This window comes from Chanos chanos, chromosome 12 (assembly GCF_902362185.1).
Source record: "Chanos chanos chromosome 12, fChaCha1.1, whole genome shotgun sequence".
Classification (NCBI taxonomy): Eukaryota; Metazoa; Chordata; class Actinopteri; order Gonorynchiformes; family Chanidae; genus Chanos; species Chanos chanos.
The window spans coordinates 7,830,711-7,844,118 of NC_044506.1; the positions used below are offsets into that span (position 1 = coordinate 7,830,711).

At 43.7% G+C, this 13,408-nt stretch overlaps 1 protein-coding gene across 1 annotated transcript; it reads left to right on the top strand.

Moving 5' to 3' along the window:
• The first annotated feature begins 823 nt into the window (after positions 1-823).
• On the top strand, positions 824-2,298 carry tpbg1b (trophoblast glycoprotein 1b). The gene is made up of 2 exons (XM_030789477.1): positions 824-1,086; positions 1,449-2,298. Exons 1-2 carry the CDS (start codon positions 824-826, stop codon positions 2,296-2,298), a joined length of 1,113 nt encoding a protein of 370 aa, XP_030645337.1.
• Positions 2,299-13,408: the final 11,110 nt, after the last annotated feature.

A 13,408-nucleotide genomic window follows, 5' to 3' on the forward strand; every position in this document is an offset into this window, starting at 1 on the left:
CGCACGTTACAGAAATGTACGTTTTTGGGCTTACTAACTAACTCTAACTTGGATTAGTTTCAGCAACAAAAGTAGCCTACAACAAGTTACTAAATTGGTATCATCCTCTATTAAATAAAATAATATTTGGACGTGATTTAACAAACAAAGAACAAAAATTGAAAGTAAAAGAAGAGAGTAGAGTGTCTAAGTAATCCAGGGCAACATCGTCACAGGGAAAATATTCAGCACATCAAGTCAATAACCATTTGGACCCCAAAAATTTCTTCACCTTCACAAGTCCGAAGCAGGCGGTGGCCAAAAGAGTGTATGACCACGTAGCCCCTCCCCACCGATTGTGAGAAGCAAGGGTGCTTTGATTTCATTGTTCGAGAAGAGCGACGCCCCGCTTACAACTACGACGATCAAACAGCCGACAGTGCAAGCCCGCTTTTTCTCATGGAAATCAGAGCCTGCCCCTTACTCACACGTGGGGTTTCAGAAATGCAAAGGAGCTGGACATACGGTCATACATAAGACAAGCGAGGGTAGAGTGTGTTGGATTTCTGACTGCTCCCGGAAAGTCTCCGCACTCCATGCTCGTCAGCACAGGAGAGAGCTAGACGCAGGTATAGGTTTAAATGAATGGTACCGCTTAAGTCATTCGATATCCAGTCTCGCGCGCGTAGAAGAGAAAATAAATCAGATTAAATTGCGAAGAAACTCTTTCTGAATCTTCGCTAGTTTGAAGTCAGAGTACGTGAAATGCTATTTTTTCAAGACTTCCCTGTTCTTTCGTGAAGCGACTTAGGGTCTTAGTAAGTTTTATGCTTTTTTTTCCAAAATGCTTAATCAGGGTCTACGGGTGGTTTTACTAGCGCTTGTGTACGCACTCTCTGTGCACGCATCATCGTGCCCTCCACGCTGTGAATGTTCGGAAGCTGCGCAAACTGTGAAGTGTGTTTCTAAAGACTTGCAGAATATTCCAACCGGCATTCCCGGCTACACGAAAAATTTGTTCATTACGGGCAACCAAATCGACCGAATCGGACCAGAGTCCTTCAGAGGGCTCGAAAATGTGACAACTTTGTCTCTGAGCAATAACAGGTAAGGGTCTTTTAAAAAAAAAAGTATTATTTAAAAGTATTAGTAAACAAACTTGAATTCAACATAGTTAAGTAGATGTTGGCATATCCAGCAAGACTTTTAAAATAAGTCTTTTTCATTTTTAGTTGCCATCAAATGACATAGTTTGCTCTCATCATAATTTTGAAGCGAGTCCTCACCAGTCAGACAATATTGCTGTCTGGGTAACGGCTGTCTGAGAATGGCAATATATTTATAAATCCTATCTGGTTGTTACTCTTTTCCCAAAGTGACAGATTTAATAGCTTTTTAATGAGAAATTCATGATTCATATATGTGGCTGACTTTTCTCTCTCTCTTTTTTTTTTTTCCCCTCTGTCCAGAATTTTCGAAGTGGAGTCTCACACTTTCTCCAGCCTAAGGAACCTACGCTCTCTTGATATGAGCAGCAATCAGCTGACCCTGATACACCCAGAGGCTTTCACGGTGCAGAGCCGTGTGTTACGAGAGCTTAACCTCAGCCGTGCACTTTACAATCATTCATCTGTCACTGACTTGACGACCGCCCTTCGCTGGAGCACCCTCGGTGGCCTCCAGGTGTTGGACCTGTCAAGCAACAGCCTGATCTACCTGCCCCCACGTATCTTCTCCCATCTGGGCAGCCTACGCCGTCTTCAGCTGGCCAACAACTCTCTGGTGGCCATCTACAACGATACCTTCACGGGGCTGGAGCACTTGGAGGAGCTGGATCTCACTCTCAACGCTCTCAAGACCTTCCAGGAGGAGGGCTTGAGGGAGCTGGAGCACCTCCCCAGGACACAGCTCCTCCTCGGGGAGAACCCTTACACCTGCACCTGTGGGATTGAATCCTTTGCTACCTGGCTCAACGGGTCTCAGAGCAGAGTAGGCGACATGGAGCATGTAGTGTGCGCGTTCCCTGCTGACTTGCGAAATACGTCACTGCTGACAGTAGGAGAACTGGCGCTGGGGTGTCATCGGGCAGGAGAGGGCGATAATCTGGCCCTTCAAACCTCTTACGTGTTCCTGGGTATTGTGTTAGGTTTTGTCGGTCTGATGTTTCTCTTTGTGCTTTATCTGAACCGCAAAGGCATTAAGAAGCGAATCTACGACATGCGTGATGCTTGTCGAGAGGTTTGGGAAGGCTACCACTACCGTTACGAGATCGACTCGGACCCCCGACTCTCGCAGGTTTCCACGTCAGCCGACATCTGATTGGACACTACTATTAAGAAAAAAAAAAAAAAAGCTCTTCCCATAAAAAACTCCACTGAACTTGTTTTCTAATTGGTTTATACTTCAAGGGGGTCTATGGAAACCTGTATACATTTATTGTAAATATGGACATTGATAATGAATTAGGCTTATAATTTTTTTTTTCATCTCGAAAGCATGCACTGCCTGTCCCTCTCAAGTGTCTCTTAATTCTGTTTTACCAAGCACACAAAGACTCTCTCTCTCTGTCTCTCTCTCACACACGCACACACACACACAAACAGACACAGGCACCTTTCCCCACCTCCCACCAACTGTCCTCAGAGAACTGCATCAGTGAAGCATCTGCCTCACTGTTACCAAGGCAAACTGGTGAATTACACCAATATATGGCCAAAAACCATTAAAGAGAACTGCCTTGCCCCCCTGCCCCAGTTACTTCCATTTCAATTTGTGATCGTGTTACAGTTAAGTGCCTTGGTCTCCCCGTGACTGGACCGGAAGCCCCACGCACCGAGTACTGCTTCAGCGGTGTTTTAGAGGGATTTCTCCGCTGAAGCAGGTTAAGTCTGAGGGTTTTGTGAATTAATGAGATGCAGTTAGTTTCCTGCTCCAGGCATGATTTCCTAAAGAATCGAGCCACAAGCAGCGGGGTCAATGTTCTGGTCTTCTGTCCCCTCTAGCCGCAGGGTGCCTACGAAGAATGCAGGCGGCTTACTCTACAGAGAATTCCACAAGGGAGGGCACCGCATACCCCCCCCCCACCCCACCCCCCACCAAAAAAAAAACCAGCTTTCCTTGGATCTGGGGTTTGGTCCTTCTTTTGCTAGAAACTGGAGGGGGGGGAACAGGGGGGACCTTTTTCGCAAACAAGAGGAGTCAGCCAGCTGCGGAAATCTCTGGTCCTTCATTTTTTTTCTTTTTCTGGCGGAAGAAACATTGCTTTGTTTTTATTCTCTTCGTTTTATTGTCAAGATGATGAGAACCAGCCCCTGGATGGAGTTTGCGCACAGAGAACCCTCTTTCTAGAAGACAGCAGAAGGTCCGCTCGCACTTTGAAGGAGAGCCTGGCTTAGTTTGTCATATGAGTGTTCCAGCTTTTTCTGTTTAAAGGACTTTGTAATGATAAGATACAGATGATTCTCGGGCCTTCGCTAAAAGGACTTTTATCCCCCCCCCCCTTTAAGCACAGCATCAAAAATCTATTGTACTTGCTTTGCCAAAAGATCTGTAATGTATTATAGATCAACGTTTGGTCTTTCTTGCTATATGTTAAATTAACACACTTACACAATTTCACTCGACGTGTATTTTACGAAACAAGGGGAGTAAACATGAGTTGTTTGATATTGAAATGGCAATAATTGATCTTGCCCATAATATGTCATGTTCATTTTATCATGGGCTTTGTTTGTCACAGTGGTCTGTGGGATGACACTTCTAACATGTCTTAATGTGCCTGAAAAAAGACTGAAAATGACATGGCTTTTGGGGGAGGAAAAAAAACCTATAATGTCTTCCAGATATGTGTTTTATTAGGTTTCTACTTGGTTGATATGGTTGCATTTTTTTTTTTTTTTTTTGGTCCGTAACACAGCCATTACCATATTTGATATATTTGCATCCAGGTTACTGAACACAGATGAATGTTTGTTTTATATATATAAAAAAAGATAATAATAAAAACCTGTAAGAGGGATGTGAAATGTAAAATGTTTACTCGATTTGACTCGCCAGGAATCAAATACAACATGTCAATTACCTGAAGCATCTATGTGGTTGTCATAATGGCAGAGTCTATTCTGCATGCTAAATAAATAAAGTTTTGACCTTTTGAATACCTGTCCATTTGGGTTTTTTGTGTATTTGTAGCCAAGAGCATTATCCTGCGTTCCACATGTTTGCTTTTAATTCATTCTTAATCATACCTTGGGTTTTTTTGGGGGGGGGGGGGTTTGCCTATCACTCACAAATTCTGATGTCTTTTGCTAACAAATGACGTTAATCATATTGCAGTTCAAGTTTCCAAGTAGTTCACATTTCAGATACTTCATATATTTTACAACTTGACCCACATGTTACAATACGAGTATTGTCATGTCTGTGACTTCACTCATTTTTGTTTTGTTTTGTTTTGAAAGAAACACTATAAAGTGAGAAATTTGCATAAAGAGGAGAAAACAAATGAGCCCACTGCCGTGAGACAAAGGGAGACTCTACTAACTCATGACAAGTGCTTTGAAATGTTCTTTGTGTCTTGGAGCTAAGATGTTCTGTGATAGTTCTTACCCCTCCACTCATTCACAAAGGGGCCATTATGACTACACTGTAAGTGAAGCCCGAACCGTATTTGTCCCTCAGGAAATGACAATGTCCAGATTCGTGACATGTCCACTGTCAGGGACGAAGTCATCATTTCTGGCTTCTACACTTCAGACAAAGTCCATGTGAAGATGTTCCTTCCAGTTTTGTGTCACGTTTCATGAAAAATGCATTAACCAACCGCTCGGTTGTGGGAAGGTTTTTTTTTTTTTTTTTTTTGACGTTATAGAGGCATGTGGGCTCCTAGCAGCATCATTGTTCTTTTGCTGTAATTGCCCTTTTGTTGGACACTGAGGATGTCTCATTTTCCCAAAGATGTGAACCCACTTGAGCAATAAGTGCTTAATGCTATTGATGAGTAAAATTCAACAGGTTTTACGGAGCTATAGCAGACGTTTATCTTCAGCAGGTGGTACGTGAGGCTGTCATAGAGCATGCAGCTTACAAACCACTTCTGTCCTTTTCAATAGCTCCCTGTGCACGAGAATGTGGCAGGCTTGTTAAAAACGAAAGGACAAATTTACTCAATTAGCCTCGAATTTATGATTGTCTGACGAGCTGAACGCGTGAAAAAAAAACAAAAAAACAAAAAAAAAACCCAGTTTATTTCTCCTCGTCCAGCTGGACACCACTGTGCCAAACTGCAGCGCTAAAGATTAATGCATCCACCGCTTTCCCTCATGGGCAGCTCAATTGGAAAGACAAAATATCTTGCAGATTTTAATTTCTTTTTTGGTTTTCTACTGACATTCCAGCATGCTGGCTGTTTAACGAGCTCAAAGACATTCGAGTCTATGAGACCAGTGGGCTGTTGTTGAAGAGACAAATTCATTCTGCTTTTATATTTTTTTTTTTTTCTTTTTAGCGAGGGCTTGCAGTGTGGTTTTTTTACTGTTAAATTAAAAAAGTGCTCAGTGTTTCTGCTTTGCTTTTTGAAAAGAAAAAAAAAACTTCTTTCACAATTAGCCATTTATGTGTAGACAGGGTTCTGACTTTTTCTTTTCTTTTCTTTTCTTTTCTTTTCTTTTCTTTCTTTTTTTTTTTTGTTTGTTTTGTTTTTTTGGAGGGAAACATCTTGGCACCATTAAAGTAAATTTAATGGCCATGATAGAGAATATGACTTCAAAAGTGAATTGCACATCTGTAAAACATTGGACACTTTAAAAGGAAAACCCACAACAGTCAGCCGCATGACGACACCCGACCAGTACCATCTGACTTACCATCGGGATTGGTTGGCAAATAGGATTCGAGGAGACAGTTACAACCTTTTTGTCTCTCTTTCTCTCTTTCTCTCTCTTCCTCTGTCTACGTAAAATGTTCAGCTTCTCTGTAATCATCACTCTGTATTCCTGTCTTTTTGCCATCTCTGTCTCCTGTAATGATCTCTCCCTCTCTCTCTCACACTCTTTCTCCCTCACTCTCCCTCTCTCTCTCTCTCTCTCCCTCTCTCCCTCTCACTCTTTCTCTCTCTCTCTTTCTCTCTCTCTCACACACTCTCTCTCTCTCCCTCTCCCTCTCTCTCTCTCCCTTTCTCTCTCTCTCTCTCTCTCTCTCTCTTTCTCTCTCTCTCACTCTCTCTCTCTCTTTCTCTCTCTCTCCCTCTCTCCCTCTCACTCTTTCTCTCTCTCTCTCTCTCTCTCTCTCTCTCTCTTTCTCTCTCTCTCTCCTCCTCTGAGAGTCAGTCTCTTCATTTACATTTACTCATTTAACGGAAGCACTCATCCAGAGCGAAAAAAAAAAGTGTGACTCCGTCTTTTTATGACCATTTTCTCATCTCCTGCACTGCTTAAATCCTGCCCCCCCCCCCCCCCCCCAAAAAAGTTCCCCTCACTCTTTCTCTGTCTGTATCTCCCCAGCGTTTTTTTTTTTTTTGTTTGGGCAATGACACACTCTGGTGGGTGTATTGGGCCAGTGGGGCTATGACTCAGCATAGACTCATTGTCTGTTTAAATAGGCTTCACCTGCCTCTGGGGACACTCGTCATCGTGTCTGTGACAACAGAAGGGGTCACCTCTCTGCACCCCAGTCGAAATATCACCCCCTAGTGATCCCAGCAAACAGTTGAATCATTTGGTTTTTGTTTTTGTTTTGTTTTGTTTTGTTTTGTTTGTTTACAGTCTGACCAGAAAATGATTAATTGGTCTATTGAAAACACATTTCTGCTTATGGCAAAAGATTTTCAGACTGAAATGTCCCCACCATATTAAATATTATTGTTTACCAAAAGAAAAAAGCAGAGAGAGCAGGAGAGAGAGAGAGAGAGAGAGAGAGGAGAGAGAGAGAGAAAGAGCGAGAGAAAGAGAGGCTGTCAGCTCTGTTTGCAATAAAAACATATGGCAAAACTGTTGACTTATATGTGCAAATGCAGCCCATATAACAACCCCCCCCCCACATTAAAACAGCACCCATCGGTCCATCGTATTTACGCAGGCTTGTCTGCACGACCCGGTCAAACGCGTCTGACCAGCCCAGTGACAAAAGGCCTATAATAAAACATCCCAATGTCCGTGGACCCTCTCTATTGTTCTAATGTACATTTGATCAATGGCAGATAATTGTGTTTGGAGAGGTAGCGACGGGCTTGGTACAGCTGAAAAGACACCCATTAACACCTCCTTTTGCCCTATTTTTCATAAGGGACAGCACTAAACACACACACACACACACGCATGCACAAATCCCTGAGTCCGCTACTCACAGACGAAGATTATGTGAAAAATACTGTACAACCCCAGAAGCACTTTATATGTGCTCTAATTTATCATTCAATAATTCATGTAATAAAACCGGAGATATATTTGAAGTACTCCCTTTCCAGACATAATTTTCAACTTTTCTCATGGTGAAAACAGTATATGGTAAAAGGAGTGGGGGGGGAGGGGGGGGGGGGGGGGGGAGGGGATTCGGCTCAAAATCATAAACAAATGCAAATTGGAGCCAACTGCCCGACCACAACAATAAAACCACTCTCTGTTGTCCTCATAATTTAAACCCCATAGCTGTTCTTTAATGTGAGTGTTGTCTCTGACTGTAACTTGGCGGCTAATGCAGGACCACTAGAGAGTCTCCACATCTCAGGATTTCCCCTGTAGCTTTCCCAGTTTGGGCCTGTGTTGTGGGTACTGTTCTCCTCCATTTGACTGCTTGACTGACGACATGTCTGGCCGTAGGGCGGGTGAGGACTTTTGTTATGTTGTAGATGTGGTTGCTAAGAGGAAGATGAACTCAAATGATATTTGAATGAGTGATTGTTTCTCTTTTTTTCTTTTTTCTTTTTTTTGGTCCTTTGTGCCTGTGTCCTTTAATTTGGCACGATTGGATGTAACTGGAGCATGTCTGTCTCTCTCAATAACTTTACAGATGATAAATGATTTAGTTTTGCACCAGACTAGAAGCCCCAAACCTTTGGCATTGTTTATGACTCTCTGTATTGATATCTTCTACTTGTGTCTTTTCATTGTCGAAATGTTCCTGTGTGGTCTTGAATAAATAAATAAAGAAAGAAACAAACAAACAGAAGCACAAAGACCCCCTCTGTGATACTCCTAAGAAAGGGAGTCTTGGGAGGGAAATACCATCCGAAGATGAATTGGCCCAATTCGGCGAAAACACCATCAAGCCATCCGTCGATAACAACAATTCTTGATCTGGCTACAAGATTAATGGAGGGAGGGGGTAAATCCAGCCATTTGCAGATTGGTGTGCTAATCTGCATCGTTCCTGTTAATTTTGCGCCCTGTCGTGTTTCCCGACCGAATCGGTACGACGACCGTTCTTCATCCACATCGTCATCTGACTCAGCATCAATAGTTGCTGTATTGAGCATTGCCACAGGGTCAATAGAGCAAGTCTTGTGGAATCAAGTGTTTTTCCAATCACATTAGGCAATGGCCCATAATATGAGCAAATAACTAAAGGACAATTACTCAAACTTAGCTTTAATCTGATTTGCCTCTTTTCTCATAAATCACATCACACAAATTGGGCCAAAGAAGAAGAATATCAATGTGTCTTTACATTTCACAGCTATTGTAAGCTGTTGAGATTTGTCTGAGGGTGTAATCAAACAATATCACTGACTTTGGAATGAAGCTAACGGTGGTTAATGAGAGAGACCGTATAAACAGGTGGGGGAGAGGAAGCGTTTTTAATTATGAATTTTGGAATGATGGGTGTTGCACGAGCTTGGTACGTCTCTCTCCCCAGGTGACTTGACCTCCTGTTTGTCTGAAGGGAGGGGCATGAAGCTCATTATGCCTCAGGTTATTGTTATTACCTTCATTATTTGAAATGCCAGACCAGATGCTCTAGCAGGAGGAGGTTCGGCGCACCCAGCTGGGATTGGCTCGACGCGATTGGTCGAATTGAAGGAGAACGTTCTGGAGGTCAAAGGGCAGATTCTTCCAGAGGGAAGATGCCATCTGCCCCGCTGTTGACTGCGTCTACTTCCGTCTTTGATTAGAACATCTTTTCTAAACATAAAGACGTGCGGCAGAAAACTACAATCAATCAAAAAAAAAAACAAAACAAAGCATGCCTTCCTGTTCACACTCAGGCATCAGAAATGCTTCAGCACTGCGCTGGTATAGGAGAGACAGAACTGTAAGACAGCATGTTTCTCCCACGTCAACCGCGATGTTCATTTCTACAGTGATTAAATGTCAGCAGACACCAGCTGAGCTCAGTGTTCTTTTTCCTGATAGATGAGAAATGTTCCTGATTGACCCTGGATTACATAAATCCTGAATTTGATGCCGAATAGTTATGTCTCCTCCAAGCATCAGAGGCCCGGAGCACCTCTGTCGAGTCTGTGTGCGCACAACGCAAGGCTGGAGAGGAGTTTGGTAGCATTTGTCAGAACCACCAATTTGCCCATTCAAGTGGAAAACAAAACAGTCTGGAAGAAGCCGGATAGATGATATATGGAAACGCATTCAAAAAGTCTTACTGCAAGTCACAATTTAAATATGCATCCGCTACCAAAAGCTCTATAAAACTGGAGTGGTGGCAATGGAGTTTGTTTACAATGCCCGGACTCTTCGAAAAATATGAAAGAAAATGAGAAGACTTCCACAGATGAGGCAGATTTTGCTTCAGTGATGGAGAACATTTTTCGGGCTCCGGACTCATTTGCTCTGATTAATGACGCCTGTTTCCAACATGATTTATGAAACCTTTTCTCTATCTTTTCTTTTGTACTGAGTAAGACAGTCGACCATAGAGGGGGAAAAAAATGGCTTGCCGCTAAAATCATTTTTGCTGATGTCAGTGAAAGGATAATCATATCCCACCGTCCGCCCCCCAACCCCCTCCCCTTTCGAGACAGAAACAACTTCTTATCGGGAGAAACAGCCTAATGCGGCGGGGGGGGGGGGGGGGTGCTCCTCTCGACGGGAAGTGACACGCACAGTCCTTTGTTCCAGCTTCGAACGGACGCGACTTATTCATCTAATCAAACTCTTCAAGGAACCCCCGAACATTAGACACAGGTGCGCCACGACAGAGCCGAAACAAAAGCCTTGAGGGGCGCTGCCTGTCGACAGGGGAGCTGTTCGGCCAAAAAAAAACCAGGGTTTGACAGCCAAGTCGTATATTTCACTCCCGTATTTCATTCGCAGGAAACGGGAAGGCCGTAAAAACTGTCCTCCGTGGCTTGTGAGATCTATCGTACACCGTATGGATTAAACTACGGGGCCGGCGGGATCTTTCGTCGCCCATCCTGTTTATGTGTCCCGTGAACGACGCGTGCACACATCCGAGTGTCTCCACAGCTACACACCGGAGTTATACAGTCAAAATAGCCCTGGAAGACCCGTCATCAATAAGAGATGATTTTCTCACTTTGCCTCACTGCCTCTCTCTCTCTCTCTCTCTCTCTCTCTCATTTTCTGTGTGCTCTAAAGGACAATATGGCTGATGAAATGACATGCCAGGGAAAGTAGGCCAATGTGACAGATATTCTCGTCCTCCAAGTCCACTTGCGTCGTCGGACAGACGGCTCCAGCTCACTCATACACCCTCGGATCTGCGGGAAGACGACAGTAATGATTTCATCGATCAAAGGGCCATGATAGGGGGATGTAAAGTGTGAGCGCTCTCGACAATGTGTGACATGTGTGCACACATACGATCAGTGTGGGTGTGTGGGTGTGTGTTTTTGTGTGAGGATTTGATGGGATTGACAGTATTCATGTGGAGAGAACTGAAGTGAGTCACACTAAAAAACATAGACACTCGCTGCTCTCTCTCTCTCTCTCTCTCTCTCTCTCTCTCACCTCTTTCAGAGCAGAACAAAACGGTTCATTTGGTCCGGTCCAACAGTTAAGGCATAAGAAATTATACCCGTTGACCTGGTGATGGGTTATAGGCAATCCTTCAGCCATTTTCAAGTCAGCCAGGCTGACAGGAGGGGACAATCCAGTTCTTACCCCTGGTCTGTTTGATCGACAGTTGTGAAAAAGCCTCATTTTTAATGAGCAAAATTGAGGTAACAGGATTAGGTCAGGTTGTATATTAGTGGAGAGCAGCTATATGAGTGTCAGCAGTATTAGGAGTGCAGGGAATGGAGTATCATTAATCATGCTAACTAAGAAACAGAGCTCAACAGCTATAACAATAGGGTCAGGATACACACGGAGCTGAAAAAATATAATTGAATCAAAGCATCTGACAATTCCATTTCGCCAATAGTTTTTCCAACGGCTCAAAATGTGTTAAAAAAAGTAAAAACGCTGTTTTGTGTTGACTGTCTAAACCTTCCAGCTCTCTAATTACTGACCTAAAGTGATAACGATTATCACCTGTGCATAATTTACTTATCAGCCATCAACAGGCTCATAGCTGGAGCTTGGAGCAACAACAAAAATTCCCTTGGAGCTGTGTTGGAAAAAAAAAGCAAACCAGTCCCAAAGTATCACAATTGTTTGAGGACTGCATTTCGTTGTTGTTGTTGTTGTTGCTGTTGTGTATGGTTACTTTGGTTATCCAGCATGATCTTTGGAATCAGTTTATGGTGAGTGGATCACAAATATGTGCTGATAACAAAGTGACTTTTTTTTTAACCCCTTGTTGCTGATGAATGGTTTTGCTTTGCAGGATATTAATCGGCTCAGCTCTTGTTTTTCAAGTGAGCAGTTATGGATCTGAAAGTAAGAATACGGTGTAAATTTCACAATATTTTTGTCATACTTTGAGGTTTTTTTTGGCTGTAGAACACCATGTTGAACTCTCAAATCTTCATTTTCAAAGGTAAGACCCTCACTGGTTATGAAGGAAAGCCTTGTAGTTACCAAGAAATGCCACCGAGTAGTTCGCGTCAAGACTTGAGTCAGGACTTCCCAAGCAACAACGTGGGCCATTTTCACCAGCAGTCATCACTTGGTGCAAGTGCACAACGGGAATTTCAAAAACCCTCTTCGACATGGACTAAGAATGTTCAAGGAAACACCAAACACAACCCCAAAGGAGTAAAATCTCCCCTTGGCGGCTCAGGGGGAGTGACCAGGGTGAAAGTTAAACCTGCCGTGAGCAGACGTTCCTCTAGCAGCTCTGTTTTGGCTCAGAAGCAGAGGGCTCCTGGTAAAGTTAACTCTGGCGCTTATCTATCACCGAAAAAAGAAGCGAGCTTTGCTTCAACTTCCTACACTCAAGATTCCCTGTATGGTGATCACCCACAAAGTTCATTCAATCCAGTATCAAGCCCGTTTGAACAGAAGTCCAGACAGAATGTGTCTCCACCAGCAAGGCACACTTCTAAAGCATCCTACCCTAGCAGCGTTGGACATCAACATGCATCAACCCAAAGTGGCACCCATTCCCACACCTCTGTCCCACCTCTGTATGGGAGTGGCATCATCAGGAGGCTATCTCCTAATCTTGCTGTTCGCTATAGACAAAGCTTGCATCAACCAGGAACCACTCCTCTGTCCAATCTCAGAACCTCAAGCTCCAGTCGTGGCTCTCTCTCCTCTAGACAGCAAGGCTTCAGTCAGGTTGGGATTGCTGCATCTGCTACCACCAACCAAAATGATCATCTGGCCCAAAGAGGGCAAACGCTCGTCAGTAGCCGACAAATCACCATGACTGCCCCCAATGGTCAAGAAATCATCCAACGAATCAGCACTCCCGCATCTAAATCCACTGATGCAAAGCAGGGCCAAAGTAAGCTTTCTTCTCCTTCTGCAAAACTTCCATACAGCAGTTCCTCTCCGACTAGGGTCAGTGCGACCGTGTCCAAGAACCCCCCATTTTCTCAAAGGATCTCTGGACAGAGTTACAGTACCTCACAGAGAGGAGGTACGCAAGCACGAAATGCTACGAGCATTACGGTCCGAAAAAGCCCTGGTCGCTACAGCAAAAGCTCCTCCCAAGACATTGCTTCTGTTACTAGCATGAGCGGTGGAAACCCCTTGGCTTCTGGTCGTTATACCTCCACTCAGACTGGAAACGGACCCTCCTTGACTCACGACGTCAACATTCCTCATTCAATGTCTAGGTTGGGCCAGTATAATCAAGCACCTGTGCAAAAAGTAAAATCAAACAGTAGTTATAGACAAAGTTTATCAAGTCCAAAGAACTCTCACACTGCTGGTTCTTACCAGTGAAATACAAGCCTCAGTCTTGCTCCTCAAACATCTGCAATGGGCATTGCAATTTGTAAAGTGGCTACAGAAAAGCTTCCAATCTAGGTGGGAGCTCCTCTACATCACATTTTTGTAACTGCTTTATGTATTGCCAAGTTTCCCTTAAATATGGTGGGGTTGCTTCTGGGGAGACCAAGTTCCTC

Coding starts and splice junctions, on each gene's coding strand:
- tpbg1b (XM_030789477.1), top strand. CDS start 824: ATGCTTAATCAGGGTCTACGGGTGGTTTTACTAGCGCTTGTGTACGCA. Junction 1,087..1,448: donor TTGTCTCTGAGCAATAACAG/GTAAGGGTCTTT, acceptor CCCTCTGTCCAG/AATTTTCGAAGTGGAGTCTC.